General features: G+C 39.4%; 1 protein-coding gene across 1 annotated transcript in view; it reads left to right on the top strand.

Moving 5' to 3' along the window:
- LOC119661781 (A-kinase anchor protein 200) overlaps positions 1 to 16,312 on the top strand; it is a 228,171-nt gene that overhangs the window by 203,507 nt on the left and 8,352 nt on the right. Inside the window, exon 7 of the mRNA XM_038071257.1 lies at positions 10,008 to 11,666. Coding sequence (XP_037927185.1) covers positions 10,008 to 11,666 — 1,659 coding nt within the window. The remainder of the gene's footprint in view (positions 1 to 10,007; positions 11,667 to 16,312) is intronic.

The raw sequence follows: 16,312 nt of genomic DNA, 5'->3' as shown, positions 1-16,312 counted from the left end.
TCCCTAGTATTATATCGATATTTCGGAAGGCAGTTGTTCCCTTCCTCAGTACTTACAACTTTGTGGATTCTAAGCACAAAAGAAATAAGCAACTGGGTCCCGATAAATGCGATTAAATGCACCTAGCGCCTTGCCCCTAATTCAAAAACAGTCTGTTCTTTTTATTCTAATAAGGTGCTTTCTTGGCGGCAATATGTAAATAATTATCTAGGCATTTCAAAGAGATCCTCTTCGAAGGAGGAGGAGGGGGGGGGGGGGAGTTGTTATCCTTCGTGGATACTACGAGCTGGCTATGAAGATCTGACATGGTTCGGTTCACTTCATGTTTCTCCATCTTGTCGATACCTTTTTAAGAGCGATTTATTTATTTTTGACCGATGTATTATAGTTTTGGGGATTATTTTTTTATTGAAGAAAAAACCTTGCTCTCGGGCGGATTCTTTTTAGGTTTACAAACAAATATCAGTCATTGATAGCCAGATTAAGAGTACGGTTGATGGAGGAGAAATTCAAAGTGATCGACTTGTGACAGTACATTGTTCTGATGAAAAAGCATCCTTTTTCTTCTTTATTTGATGTTCGTAGTTCTTCATTTCTGATGACAATCGAAAAGTAAAATATTGGTCGGATCCTGAAATATTTTACAAAATTCACAACGGTTTTTACTCTTATCCGTCTACTCAGCAGGTTGTATTTGACTCTGGATTGACTCATATTTCATTAATCATTACATACCGTCTTAAATAATATCTTCATTTTGTAAAAATAATTCCAAACTGAATCGAGCTGTTATTTTTGATCAACGAAGAGATCAGGCTTGTCAGGGGACAACCTACGGTTTTTGTAAGATAATACGTGTTACACTCAGCTTTATGCCAAAAATTAGATGATTGTACTTCCTAGCTTTCATCGGAATGGGATATATTTTGAGACCTAGATTATGACTTTTTCAGATTTGATGGTTGGGTAGGTTCTGAGAACGAGACCTATCACACTTTCCAGGGCACACATTTTGAACCCTCACTCTCCTAAGTTTCTTGCAATATTAGAAATAAAAGTTTCGGAAGGCACTAATGGAGCCCATTCATTTGATACTCCACATTATCATATTTTGTGGAAAAAAATTTGCACCCCCCTTAAACTCACCACAAACTGGCGCCACTTACTATGTATATGTAAAGGGATTCACAGGATACATTCTCACCACACAAAACCTTAAAAAGGAATATGTTCAATTTTTTTCTGAACGAATTTCATATTTCGTATTTTAAGAAAAATCGAGCTTTGCTGATCGAACATGCTGAATCCTTTTGTCAAATTCCGTGGATAGTTTCTACTATTTCACCATCTTTCATCGAAAATCCTCGATCATCGCATTACTGAATTGTGCACCAAATCAAAATTATACTTGAAGTAGTCAGAGGTTCTTTGAACTAGGAGGTCGGGTCATCTCACTCATTCGCAATTCGCTGTTCTTATTTTAATTTTTTATCTTATTAAAATCGCTTTATTATTTCTTTGTCACGCGCGAATAAATTCGGAAATCGTTCCGTTGGAACTAAGGAACCTTGCTCATGTGGCGTCTGACACATTTTACGTTGAATTTAAAAGAGTTGTTTTTTGTTTACCAAATATGGCCGTGTAGGGTGTCAAGTGGAAGGTATCATCAACGCCTAAATCCAATCGGATTGCTGCACCAACGGCGGGTGGAATCGCCCTTACGTTCTTCTCAAAAGTACGGAATTTTTTAATAGAACACAGTACTGGAATGTTTGATGGAAATGCTACTTTCAAAGAAGGAAATATAGCAGCTCAAAAGTGCACGCTAGTACGGTTGCCATTTTACCCTTTGGTGGGTATATCGCGTCAACCTCAAATGCGCAATATGTTAAATGCGAAAAGCAGATATGTTAATGATGAGATTTCATCTACATTCCACTCGAAACGGTTCGAATCGCTGGGGGAAATCGATGAGAATCCATTTGGTGCAAGGGAAGAACAATGAGAGTTCAAGCCATGCAGAAATACGAATGATGATAGTCACATTAAATTTTAGAAGGCAGTAGCTCTCACTGTTTCCGCTGTGTTCGACTTATAAATGGTCCGTGTAATGAACAAAGTAATGAGAGAAATATAACCAAGAAAAAGAAATGAGATTACGATGACAGATATTCAAATTTGCTACAAGGCATTTTTATCTTCTTCAAACGATACAAAAATTGCTTCTTTCTGGTCTTTCCGCACATAATAGGGGCAGACATCAAAGTAGGCTGAACGAAGGAGACTACAACTTTGAGACCGTTGATAATTTCTCCTATCTAGGGTCAAAAATCACAACCGATAACAGCTACGATAATGAAATCCGCACACGGTTGTTGGCAGCCAACAGAGCCTATATCAGCTTACAAACTGTTCCGCTCGAAACGTCTCACCATAGGGTCAAAGCTCTTACTGTACAAGACAATGATCTTGCCAGTCTTCATGTATTGCTCGGAGAAGAACAAGAAAAATTGCCAACTCTTGGCCCCGTTCGAGAGAAGAATCTTCCGAAGAATTTTTGGTTTTGATAAAAAATTTTGGTTGTGAATAAAATTCGGCTCAACAGGCTGCGGTGGACGGGTCACTTAATTCGTATGGGTGAGGATGATCCAGCCCGGAAAGTCTATAGGGCAATATCTATGGTAGAAAAAGAAGATGAGGTAGAACCTGGCTGAGGTGGAGCGATGACGTAGGTCAGGACGCCAGACAGCTTTTAGGGATATCGAATTGGTGGACCTCGGCCGCAAAACCAGCATGTCTGGAGTTCCCTATTAATGCAGTCCTAGACCGGATACCGGTTGTTGCGCCGTTGATGATGATCAAAGAGTAGACAATTCTACAAAAATACAAATTATTATTTATGACATGATACTAGAAAGTTTGGAGCAAAGCTTATTATAATTAAGAAAGTTATAGCAGCCCAAATTTGTGTTTTTAGTGTAAAAATTAAAGTGTATAGTCTGACATGTTTAAAGGCCCATGTATACTGCGAAACCATTCTGAATTGTACTGGACGCTCACTCTAGATGCACCTTCACTGCAATAAATTAAATTAATTTTGAAGGAAAAAATCGGATTTCGTCTTTCATATTTGAAACACGAGCTTTTGATTTACCCCGTCTTGTTAATCGTTTTATTTTTGTCTAGTAAAATAATTGATTCCACCATATTGTCTTGTTTTTTTACTTCTTTTAATTATTGTAATATTGTAAAAATTATTCATTTCGTGTATGCCATAAAACTTGCGGACGCTCCCGGCATAGAATACGCTAGTGTTCACTCTATAACTTGCCTCCCACATAGAAAGCTTTGTTTTGAAATTTGAGCAACTTGTGGTTTTCAATGTCATTTTTAATATACATTGTTTTGCATCTATTTGTAAATAAAATGGGTAAACAATATCTAGTTTTCGTAAGGGAAAAGCGGATAAAGGCAAACTTCAGATTTAATCTAGTTTAGTCTGCCTCAACAGTTGATTCTTAAACTAGAAGTTTGAATTTCTTTACAAGCATGATGGACCTAATTTGCCTTTTGCATATTCTCTTTCGGCTCAGAAGATAGTTGTCTGGTGAGTTTGTGCAATAATGAGTGCCAAAATCATCATTTCTATTGATCTTTTGATCCTCTTCGGACGATGCTTTGTCAGATATAAATGAAGGACAAGCCGTTTTATACCATCGAATTTACCTAACGCTGTATGGTACCATGGGGATCGAGAAGACAATCTGAACGTTTGTTCCTGATCCGTATCTCTTACCATCAACCTTTCTTCGGGGTTCATCAGATCAGAAATTCAATTGGTGCCTAAGGAGCCGGTACTCACATAAGCCCCTATAGCTTTGAACAAGGGGCATTTCTGTTAATGGAAAGTACTTTGTTTATTGTTCTTAAAAAAAGGATGATGGCGGAAGCGTGGTGAAGACAAGTTAGTTATTCTCTCTTTTTGGGAATGAGACCTTAAACGCGAAATAGTAATGATTTCAAAACTTTCACTTGATAGCCCTAACACGAGACCACACTTGGCACACAAAATGCATTATCATTCTTGAGCACATGGTCCGTGTATTTTAACAATTTTATCGCTATTTTTTTTCGATAGTCCACACGATATCTTGTCTCTTTGTGTTGTCGATAAAAGAAAGCTAAACGCCAGAATATTTTCGCATGCAATAACTCAGGCATGAATCATCAGATCACTTTCTGCGATGAATAAAATAATTTTTCTTTGTTGACAATGGTGTTTAATATAGATGAGCGTCGTCACCTAGCTGAAGTTCGATGTTGAGACATCTGATCAATTTAAAATCCTTCCGGTTGTAAAAAATAGAATTTAATTTAATTAAACCTTGAACGCAATGAAAAATATTTTTCGCTACATTAAAAAATAAATAAATCAAACAGTTTCTGCGCTGCAATATGTTTTCACACGCAATTATTTCATTTGGCTGGTTTTAGAAAAATTACGTATTTATTCACTGTGAAATGTTCATCTGTTTGGCAATTCATTCTGGTCGTTAGGGCAAACTAATCGAAGCATTAGAATGTGCGAATCAGCGCATTCAATTATCCGTGTCATTGGGAAAGTGCGGATCCTCTCAATATTTATAAATATTTGATATATTTTGTTAGTTATGAGTTTATAAATTTTGTTATTTTCCACTTAACTTGACGGTTTAACGAATGCATTGCAGACTCATGCATTCAATTTACGTCCCCATGTGTACAAGATGCACTTCCCGGATTTTTTTCAAATATTCTAGGCACTCGTGTCTCAGTTTGGCTTGCAATCAAGAAGGTGCACTGTGCTCTTAAGACGTAAATATTATTGATACATTTCGACCTTGTCAACATTGGATTATTGTAATTGATTTGAGGCGTGAAATGTGCAACGGGCCGAAATAATTTATTTGATGAGATACTGTCACAACTGAAAGATATTTCTAGATTCTTTGAGTTTGCGAGTCACGTGGCTGGATTTCCGTTTTGGGACTATTTCTCCCAGAGCGCTGAAAAAGCTACTGATTCATTTTGCGTAAACTCAAATTGGCAATGATCAAGGGACACTGAAGAGAAAGTAACTTATTCAGTATGTTGCGTCTTAATAGACTTTCATTACTTGGCAGGATTTGAATGAATTAAGTTCGCAATTTCAAGTCATAAAGTAATTTCCACTTGTTTAAATCTTCTTCAAGAATTTTATTGTTCGGTAAATCGCAGACTTTTATGCAATTTTGCAAATTATATCTAAATTGCATCTTACAAGAGCTTTAATGATTTGGCTTGAATATTGTACGCTCCTTATAAATACCAAGGCATTTTCTTGGCGAGTCTGCGCTTATTCAATCAATAAATGGTTCGTGTGGGTCACATTAAAAGGCTTTATTTCCTGAATGCAAGAGACTTGGTTTTATCAAGAACTTCCACTTGCCTGTCCACTTCTAGTTAAACTCACAAGTGCAGTGTTTCATTAATTGAAATTGTTTTGATGATTCATTTCCATATTCAGTAAATATTTGCGATGTTGAAAGCAGAGATTTTTTCAAAACCTTGAATTTCATTGCGGTATTAAGTTTTCTGATATTCGATTTCTTTGGGGTTTTAGTGAATCTGGATGTCTCTCAGTTTTGTTTTTATTAGACTGAAAATGACTTTTCCTAAAAGTTGTGCATCGATAATAGTGGGCTGAAATTTGAGTATAAAAACTTGTACGTATATTCTGAAATCAAAAGCAAAACAGGTTCCTGTTCTTGCTGCCTGTGTTGTGGCCATCCAAATTGACGCAACAGCAATTCAAGTTGGTCAAATGTAAAATATTTACGCTGAATGTGTTGCACATTAATATTATCCGTCGCAAGTGTTGTGGGGGCTATGGTCTGGCACGGAATAAAATTGAATTAAACAAATATACATGGGTTCGAGCTTATAAATTTGTAATGTGCCACGATCGTGTTTGTATGCGAAGGGAGAGTGTATAGTATTGCAAAATTCCAATATAAGTCGTGAATGCAAAAGATAGGATCTTCAGTCGTAATAAGAATATCCTCTGCATTACACACTATTGTTATAGAAGTCAGACGGTCAGATTGTGGATCTCATTGAATTCAGTGTTGGATTGTTTCTGTTTTACAAGGAATCAAGTAATGGAGGTCTCGCAAAGTGCAGTGGTGCGTTATTGTGGATAAATCTAAAAAGTTGATTATATCTAGTTCTAATTAACCAACAATTTTTGAGAGGTGGCATCGCAAATTGGACTTATCGTCAAAAAAACCAAATATACGTCCAGATAGTTGTTTTGACTACTTTTGTGTGATTGGATAGATATAACAAATGCAGGCAATGGCTTTGAAGAATTCCCACCCAGCAAACGCAGTCCTCGTCCTCAAGTCTTTTTCGGTTTGAAGAGGCTTAATTTCTCCAGCAATTGGCTCAGTGATTCGCATATCCATATCTATCTTTTTGGATAGTTTCCCCAATAGGATTGTTTGTTCTGGATTTCCTGAAAATTGATTTTAATTTATTAACATTAGAGACACTGGTTAGTTCGTCATTGAACAATATTAAAAGTTCGGTGCGAATTATGATTTCAGTTGAGTAATGTCGTTAACTCCAGACGTCCCTCTGTTTTCGAACTGTTTTACTTCTAGAAGATCCTTGTTTCCCAGGGCTTTTAAAAGCATAATATCATTTGAAAATCGCAAACCGTTGTCTTTACTTTTCGACTGAAAATAGTTTGTTGCGAGTAGAAAATATAAATTTACAGTAACGGGTTCTCAAAAACAGATTCCAACGGGGATATTATACCTCTCAAGTGATCCGGGAAATTATAAAAAGGATATCATGACCAGCATGATTTGGCAAATTAACACAAATGAAAATAGTACATAAGAAGTGAACATAACCATGCCGATAATCTCCCAAATGGGGCATCCTGCGTTCACCACACTCACCTCGTTGTCGGTTTGCCGAAATATGCTATTCCCTAAGCCTTCCTTGGAGCCTACACTCCTGTACTGCTCTATGCTTTATGTTTCTAGGCCTCCCTCGTCGGCCACTCTGGGATAGTGGATTTCACTGCATGGCACAGAGAGCAATGTGACAACTTCATCATCATTGGCGGCGCAATAACTGGTATCCACTCTAATCCTGCCTTTGTCAAAAACTCCAGCCATCCTTAAAAACTGTTTGTCTTGTCTTGTCTTTTTTTTCTACCATAGATAATGCCCTTATTAACTTTCCGAGCTGGACCATCCTAATCCATACCGGTTAAGTGACCCACCCTTCGCAACCTATTTAGTCGAATTTCATCAACAACCAGACGATCACGTACAAATTTCATCGTTATATAGGTTACGGAAATGGAGGTATCGCCTTTTTTAAAAAATGACCTATCCCTTGCTTTCCGCCTTTTAATCAAAAGGTCTACCGATATCTGCCTCGTGCACCGAGCACAATTCCCTATTCAAGATTGTGTCGGGTCAGAGTACATCCACAGCGGAGGTAGATGCTAACGAAGGCTTGGGACTGTTAAGTAGCGGTGACGATCACTTTCCATCTTTTGCTCTTATATAACAGCGCAGGGAGAGTATTTCCACGGAACAGGTTCAATTTGATGTTGATATTGAGGTATTAACGTTTCCAAATTTCGGACAAAACAGAGAAGGTGGGGCGTAGCGCGTCCACCATACCTACGTCGTTGTCCGAGGCCGAAATAGGCTTTAGTTCTTTCTAAGTCTTCCTCGGAAACTTACATTCCTTCTCTACTGCTCTACTCCATGTGTTTCTAAGACGAGCAACCCGTTGATTCGTCTTTTGTCTTCATTAAGGAAGTGTTCTCTTGCCACTCCTTTCCGTACTTGGTATGGAGACTTGGACGGGACATCCAACGTTCAGGGTTCTATACACTGCATTATGCAGATGACTTGTTCCTATCATCTCATGTCAAAGTTGATTTCGAGCAAGTTGTTTAAAAATGGAATGATCGCCTCATGAAACTGGTCGCAGACTGGATCTAAATAAAATAGAATTTTTGATAACCCATCCTGTTTCATGTGGATAACTGTCAGTGATCTGCTCAGAACTATGTGATATCTCGGATCAATGCTGTCAGCCAATGGTGAACAGTGTTAAATTGCTTCACGCTTTAGCGCAACTCGGATTGATGAATACGGTAATAAAAACGAACCATAACACGCCATGATCACATCTGAAATGAGAATATCCGCGATCGATATGGGGTTGCACTGATTGTGGAAAAATTGCGAGAGAGACTTCTTCGATGTTATGGACATGTCATTCGAGATAACTAGAACTCACTTGCAAAGATTGGTCTAAACATTGAAGTCAAGGGGGAACGGCCAAAAGGCCAACCGAAGAAACGTTGGCTTGATAGGGAAGAGGGTGGTGATTTGGGAGCCTCTTTCATCAAGCAAATAGCGCAACCGATCAAGGCAAGTCGACTTCGCAAATGAACGGGACAAAACCTGGAGAAGGAGAATTTCACATACATCCCCATTCTCAGCAATCATACCCAAGCTTCACGGAAGTTTATTTGGTACCATGGGAATCAGGATAGCCCTCTGGCAGCATGTGCTCCAAAAGAATTCCTGAATGATCTGTTCTCAGCCCCTTTATTTGCGGTTGGCTCCCGGGTAGGAATTTCATGGTGTTTGTGGCCATATGGCGAGCAGAGCTCATTGTGGGCTCATGCGTAGAGTTGCGCTGTACAACTCGGGCGCCATACCCCCTGCTTGCGACAGAAGTGTTAAATATGCCTCGCATCAATTGCTATGAATGCTGAACCTGCACTCCATATAAACGAGTACCGCTGTGCCAGAAACGATGATTGTGGGCTCCAAATCAATCCGTGTCCAAAGAGGACTGTGAGATTATACCTACACAATAGGTACTCACGTTAAACCACCAGGACCTCCATGTCCATTAATGCAAACAGGAAGAGGGGTGATCAGTCAGATTGTGAACCTTGTTTCTTTTTTGTGTTTCTTCTGGCCACCTCTGTTTACCCCCTTTTGCAAATTCAGAGCCATTTGACTAAAGTTCATGGCTCCGCAAGAGGAAAAACAGATGATATCAGCATAGTCGAGGTATTTGAGGGAAGATATCATCGTCTTTTGAAGCCCATCACATCTTCCGGGAAAGGTAGCGAAGAGAACTTTACCGATAACAAGAAGAAATAGCGTTGGTGAAAATGCACTGTTGCGAAACTCCGCGCTGGACTTCAAATTCCTCTGAAATTTTACCTCCTTGAACATTGTGCACGTAAAATTTTTAAGATTCATTGATATGGTTAATGGCAGACCACAGTTCCGAAAAATTGACTGGCTTTGCAGCTGCTTGTTGATCAAGTATCTTCAAGTTGGGTATCCTTCGGGACATAATATGACGATAACTACAATTTATGGTCTCATCAAACTTTCTAGTGTTTCCTGTTCACTCCTTAGTGGAGGATAGGTCATCCACACAGTCAGACTCTGTGCTTCAGTCTCACTATGATCATACTTAGTGCTGTGCAAATGATAAGCGCATAGCAGCGTGATAAATGCAAGACGAACCAGATAAGTATGTCGACTGGAATTCAAACCCAAAGCAACGAGATTGAGCGGCTGATCTTCTATCCCCTCAAACAACACACCGTCAAACTTCTTGCTTTGTATCAATGAGCAAGCCATTCCTTAAAGTTAATTCATTAGGTGTATGCAAGGTCATTTATGTCTGAATGTGCCCATTTCCTGTCTTCAGGTTGCCATTTGTATTCTGGGTTTGTGATGTTGAAGTTTCAATATTCAAAGGGAGTAGCATTTTGCAGTTAGCTATGAGGCACTAAACAAAATCGGTAAATTTAATTTTTCATCGCAGTACATTGCCAAGAAATTCCGTGATTATTTTTTACGTTTCTGATACTTTTTGACCTTGAAAATGCAACTAATGTTTGTTTTTTTTATCGATTCCAGGCTGCCGAAGAAGCCACAAAGAATGGTGATGAAAATGCCGCGGAAGCTACTTCTCCTACAGATGAAAAATCTCCAGTCGCCACACCTGCTGAGAATGAATCAAAAGACGTTGCTACTCCTGTTACTGAAGCTGCCGCACCTGTTGTAAATGGTTCATCGGAACCTGCTAAAGAAGAAAAACCAGTCGCCGAAGTAGCACCAACTGTTATTGCTGAAGAGAAGGCTCCGGAAAAAGTCGAAATCACTACCACCGAAGAACCACCAAAAACGGAATCTGCACCAGCAGCGGATGTCGCCCCTGTCACAGAATCAGCACCTGCCGTAGCACCAGAACCAGCTAAAACAGAAGAAGTTCCAGCTCCAGCCAAAATTGAGGTAAACGCTGAAAGTATTCAAGATGAAACAAAAGAATCTAATGCAGAAGTAGTATTGTCTACTTCTGAACAACCACAACAAGCCGATAATGATAAGGAAGAAAAAAAGATTGATGAAGAAAATAACGTTAAAAATATTGATGGTGAAAGTGCACAGAACCTCCCACCTCCTCTCCCTTGTACCTCTCCTCCTTCACAGGTGTCGGTGTTTGCATTAAGCGATGATAATAAAGACAATGTCGAAAGTGAACAGCTGCCACCACCGCCGCCAGTTGAAATAGAATCTAATGTTGTAGAGCCTGTACTAGCCAAGCAAAGTGAAGCGGGGATTCCCGAAACCGTCGCGAATATTGAAGCAGTTGTTGAAAAACAAAGCAAAGATGACAGTGAATCAGAAAAGCCCTCCGTCGCCATTGAACCAATCCCAGAAGTAATAGCTTCTTCTGAAATCAGTACTCCTCCACCGGTTGTTGAAGAACCGGCTTCATCTATAGAAGCAGCAGTTCAATTGACCGAAGAAGCAGCTCCATCTACAGAAGTAACGGCCCCATCCAGAGTGGAAGCGGTTCAATCTGCAGAAGTAGCAGCTCAATCAGCGGAAGAAGTAGCAGCTCCATCAGCAGAAGTAGCGAAAGAAGAAGAAAAATCTGCTGTTAAGACGGTCGAGATCGATTCACATCCTCAGGTATTGCCAACGATAACACTTCCAGAGCATAGTGCAATTAATCCAGAACAAATAGCAGAAACAATTGCCCTTATCGATGAAGTAACACAAGAAGCTGCTATGAATGTGGCCAGTCAATTAGAAGGCGAAGCTAGTTCCAAAATCGAATTACCTTTGCACGAACAAAAGACTTCTGTCGAATCCGAAACGTTACCTACTGATCCTTCTCATCCCGAAGAACAAACGTCCACGGTTCCTGAACAAACTTCCACCTCTGAAACATCCAATACCGTAGAAGTAGTAGATCCGAATTTGTCCAAAGAAGAGTCAGTTGTTGCACAGTCACTTCCCGATGTAGTTAATGAACAGGCAGATACAAACCAAGCGCCAACCGAATTAATAGGTGATCACGGTGCGCTCGCCCAACAACCTGCAGCAATAGACGTTTCAAGCGATGTGGCTAAGGATGAACAAAAAGATAAAATCGAGGATATAGATTCAACTGTGAGACCAGACGAAACCGCAGAAAAAGTGCCAGTCGACGAAACAAAATTATCAACCACTCCTCCAGCAACAAATGCCTGCGAAATGGAAGATGCCCCCCAAGCCCCAAAATCGAAGGTGAATAATTTGGACAAAAATGGTCTTATTGGACTTGAATGATTTCCCAAAAGAAAAAAAAATCAAAAAAAAAAAAACAAACTTAGAAATTCAAAAAATGACATTGGTTGAAGTTTTTCATAATGCGAACAACATGTTTAATTTACCTTCAAGTCGAAAGCTAGCTGTCCAAATTAAAGCGCATAGTCTCCATGATTCACACAGCATTCTAGCGTAACTGACCCTCTGAATCTTCCATTTTTGCATGAGGAAAAAGCGATTAAAGAAACGTAATTTTGTCAATATCCATTATTTATTTTTTTCCTTCAAGCAGTAAAATATTATTTAGAAACTTCCCTGGAAAAAAAGAAACCAACAGATATTTGTCAGATTAAAAAAAATAATAAAAACGTAAAATAAGTACGGGGCTTTTTTCAATGTTTAAATTTATGTACACGGAGCAAGTCGGGAGCTTACAAGCTTAAGTAAACTTTGCCGAATTATGTGTAAACGAAACCAGCACTCTGACACGCAAAAACAACATGAAATTCTTCATCCAAATATTAAAATAAGATATTTAATCCCCCAATCCCTTTTTATTCCTTCCTCTCATATGGCACATTTCAATTGCATTCAATGGAATATGAAATTCATTTAAAAATCATTTAACGGTCAAAACAAAAACATTTCAGTCGTAACTTACGGTGGTGAAAAAGGTGTTTACGGTTGTGTTGCATGCTGGGAGTGACTGAAGACGTCCATTAACATTTTTAACTGGAAAAGCAACGTTCAAAAGTGGATTATATGTGGATGGTTGGAAAGTTTCTGTTGGAAAATTCTCAACCAGATAACCTTTTGTAGAGTTTGTTAAGTCAATGCCGATTAGGTTAATTTCCTGCCAAGGGCACACTTTTTTGTGATTTAATTGACAGCATAAATACCTATTTAAGGGGAGTGAGTAGCAAAAATTTGAAAAAAAATCACAAATTTTTTATTACCTTAAAAAATTCTTCAGACTGTTCTGAATCTAGTGATAAGTCTAAAAATCAAAACCGACCGGAGGCCTGTGAGCTTCCTCTTCCAATTTCCTTTTGGCATTTCTCGTTCTCTGCCTAGCTTTTTGTGACGTCTCCACATTTTTTTCTTTCCGCCCTCTGAATTCTCTCGATGTCAGATTTCTTGAGAGCGTCACAACAGAAGTTCCCTGGTTCAATGCCTAGGTGATGAAGGACCTATATATATTTCCGTCATTGAAGGTAAATACCACACCATAAACCCCAAATTCAAGAGTTTTCCTTGTTACAAAGGTGGTCTTCGGAACGCGAGCCCAAATGACATGAAACTTTCGTTCGGGTTTTGGGTTCGGCCATGAACACACTTTCGTAACAAGTCAGGATGGGCCAGTTGTCGAAATACAGGCTTTATTTCATCCATTATTGCCCTGCTCAGGTGAGTGAAAATGTTTTGAATGATCATACACAATATTTTCATTTTGACTTTTGAGAAATTTGCATCAAGATGGTTTACATAGATCACGAATGGGGTGTTCATTAAACGATACAATGTGGAAAAGTATTGCCGAAACTGCTTCTTTTATACTCTTAACTGTATTGTTTTCAGGTTGCCAGATAGCATTACTATAAAAATTTTGAATTTTGGTAATAGCTGTATCCGTCAACCTGTTTTTTCCTCCAATTGGATTCCAACTTCCGTATTTCGAAATCTGGCCCATACGGTGTACTCTCAACTACAGAAAGAAAGCCTTTCGAGTCTCCATCACCAAGGTACTGCTTCCCGCATTGTAGTTCTGTTGTGACATATCAAATATCTGTTTGGCCCCAGCAACTTCCATCGCCCCACGTGAGTCAATGAAATTTGCCTGGCAGTCGGCATCATGTTCATTTTTAAGGTTTTGCTTGCAAAACAAAACCTTATTAAAGTCGATTCAATGTCTGTATGTCTTTTTTTTTTTTTTTGAGGAGGTAGAAATCTTCAAAAGACAATGGTCTGGACACACCAGCGTGTAGGATTTTTACCCACTAAAACCACCCCCGACTCCCTCCCTGCCCGGGAACCACCATAAGGTATTACATCACGGGGCGGAGTCAGCTCACCCTAGCTTAGTCGCCTTTCTTCTATACGCGGCGCGTTTTTCTCTTCTCCTCTGCTTTTCGCAGTTTATTTTGGATAGATGCGATCATGCAGTTGATCGCATTCCAATTCTCTTGATATTTTCGGCACCAGATTCCTCCTTTCTTCCACAAATCTCGGACAGTGGAAGAATATATGCTCAGGGTCCTCTGGGACTCCATCACAATTTGGACGGTCGGGTGAGGTGTCCAATTTAAACCTGTGCAAGTATTGGAGATATCCACTATGCCGCGTGAGAAACTGGGTGAGATTATAATTAATCTCACCGTGGCGTCTCTCTAACCACTCCTTGATGGCAGGAATGAGCCTGTGAGTCCACCGACCCTTTCTCAAGCGTTCCCACCGCTTTTGCCATCTATTTATAGATCTCTCCCATACATGTAAAAGGGGGGTGTAAAAATTCTTTTATCGGATATAGCCATGTGGGGTATCAGATGAAGTTCTGGATTAATACTTTTCGAAGCCAGTCTTAGTTTTGAGATTTATTAGAAAGGAGTGGGAGGAGTGGAAATTGATGATTTCTTTAACTGACCCATTCTCAGAAACTACCAAACCAAAAAATCTGAAAAAAATCACGAAGCTGCTTCTATATGGTGCCCAGGCCTCAAAATACTCTCCATATCAATATCCGTTCAAATAAAGTTAATAATAGTGTATTAGCATATTTTTGGTGTGCCATCGAGAGCCTATGTCCCTAGAATTGTCGTTCGTTTCCACGGCTTTATTTATTGCATTCGCCATTGTCCCTTGGCCACCTCTTTGGCAGCAGAAGTCAAGATACTGTCGTATGCAGCATGTTTTGTGATGGGAGGAAGCAGGTTGATAAGGCCGCATAAAATTTTGCCTGCAGTAGGACCTTTACCGATTGCTCTGAGGGCATAGGCGAACCTGACAATCAAAGGGTCAAAGTCGATTTGACCACCTAAAAATGTATATAAATACCATAAAAAACAAAGTCAAAGAAAAAGCGGCACTTCCACGATAACATTATATTTACCCTTTTCCGTGTCATAAGTAATTTTAGAACAATTCCAAAAATTGTCAAATTTTGCACAATTTATGCACAGCAATTGAAGTTTCGCAGCAAGACGTCTAAACATTACTAACACTTCGAGCTTACCATGACAAGTTATACAACAACCCATGTTCCCCAGAGATTTATTGAGAATTTCTATTCGAAACATAATAAAGGCATTGGTAAGTAAATAAAAGTAATCAGAAAAATTGCAAGAAATATTACTTTACATACCAAAATTTATGAAATTATAATTTTCATTTCTCTCGAAACTGTCGTACTCCTCTAAATGGTGAATCACTTTCGAGAAGGAAGAGGAAAATGATTTTTCTGAAAGGGAGGATTCCGGGATGTTCACCCTTTGATGTACTTCCTGGAGAGACCATGTAATGGAAGGTCCGGGTGTAAGGTTGAAGTGTCTCTTCCTGGCGCTCTTGGGGTCTTCTTCCCCTAAGCACTTTTTCCTTTTTAATGTTTTGTGTAAACACAAAATCTGATTAAAATCGGTTTACTGTCTGTCTGTATGTCTGTCTGTCCGTCATACGCATTTTTCTCGGGCACGGTTACAGTGATTGACACTAAATTTGATAGAAAACTGGGAACTGGCTCGCATACAGTAAGTTACACCCTTTTACGACGAATTTAAGGGGGGTCCCCATACATGCAAAAGGGGCGTGTACATTTTCAAATGTAGTCATGTGGGGTATCAAATTAAAGGTCTCGGTTAGCACTTTTCGAAGCCGCTCTTAGTTTTGACATTTGTTGAAAAGGTGGGGAGTGCGGGGGGTTGAAAGTGATCAGCTCTGGCTCTGGAGCACTCAAAATCTGCGAGACGCTTCGGTCACGCTGCTCCCAGGGCAGAGGTGAGGCAGCGTCTGACGATTTGCCTCTGCCCTGGTAAGAAACCGTAAATTCGTCATCGCCTGACATTTTTATAGAGCATGATCTCACCAAGTTTGGTGGAAATTGCACTATTACTAAGAAAGTTATAATACGTCAAAGTTGTCGCTTCTTTGCAAATTCAAGAGTGTGAACGTCAATATCATCCGAAAGTGGATATTCTCACATAATATATGCATATATTGCATGCTACGTACTAAGAAAAACACAAAACCTTTCGTACCTAAAGCGTCCAGCTTCCGGTCTCCCGACTTGTTTTCAAAAACACGTGTGCTTCGGGGCATCGCGAAAAACTAACGACGAACGAAATAACACAAGTTGTTGAAACACGAGTTAAGGTTCACTTATACACGCTTCTCCGGGCTTCACATATGTCGATTGATCCCGATTTTTCTTGTAGAGTCGATAACAATCGTTCTCCCTGCACTCCGCAGGGATAGTAGAGAGTTGAAGCAACAACTCTATGGCGAAAAGTCGAAAGAAATCGATAAGAAAGTCAGGAAATATGAAACGCCACATTTTTCGCCTCTCCTGAAAAATCACGTTTTTTCCGATTAATGTTCCTTTTTCTCGGAACCAAGTGAATTAATCGTTCTAGAAT

Source organism: Hermetia illucens, chromosome 1, assembly GCF_905115235.1.
Source record: "Hermetia illucens chromosome 1, iHerIll2.2.curated.20191125, whole genome shotgun sequence".
Taxonomy (NCBI): Eukaryota; Metazoa; Arthropoda; class Insecta; order Diptera; family Stratiomyidae; genus Hermetia; species Hermetia illucens.
Note: the sequence above shows the minus strand (reverse complement) of the source record. Positions and strands in the feature narration are given on the sequence as shown.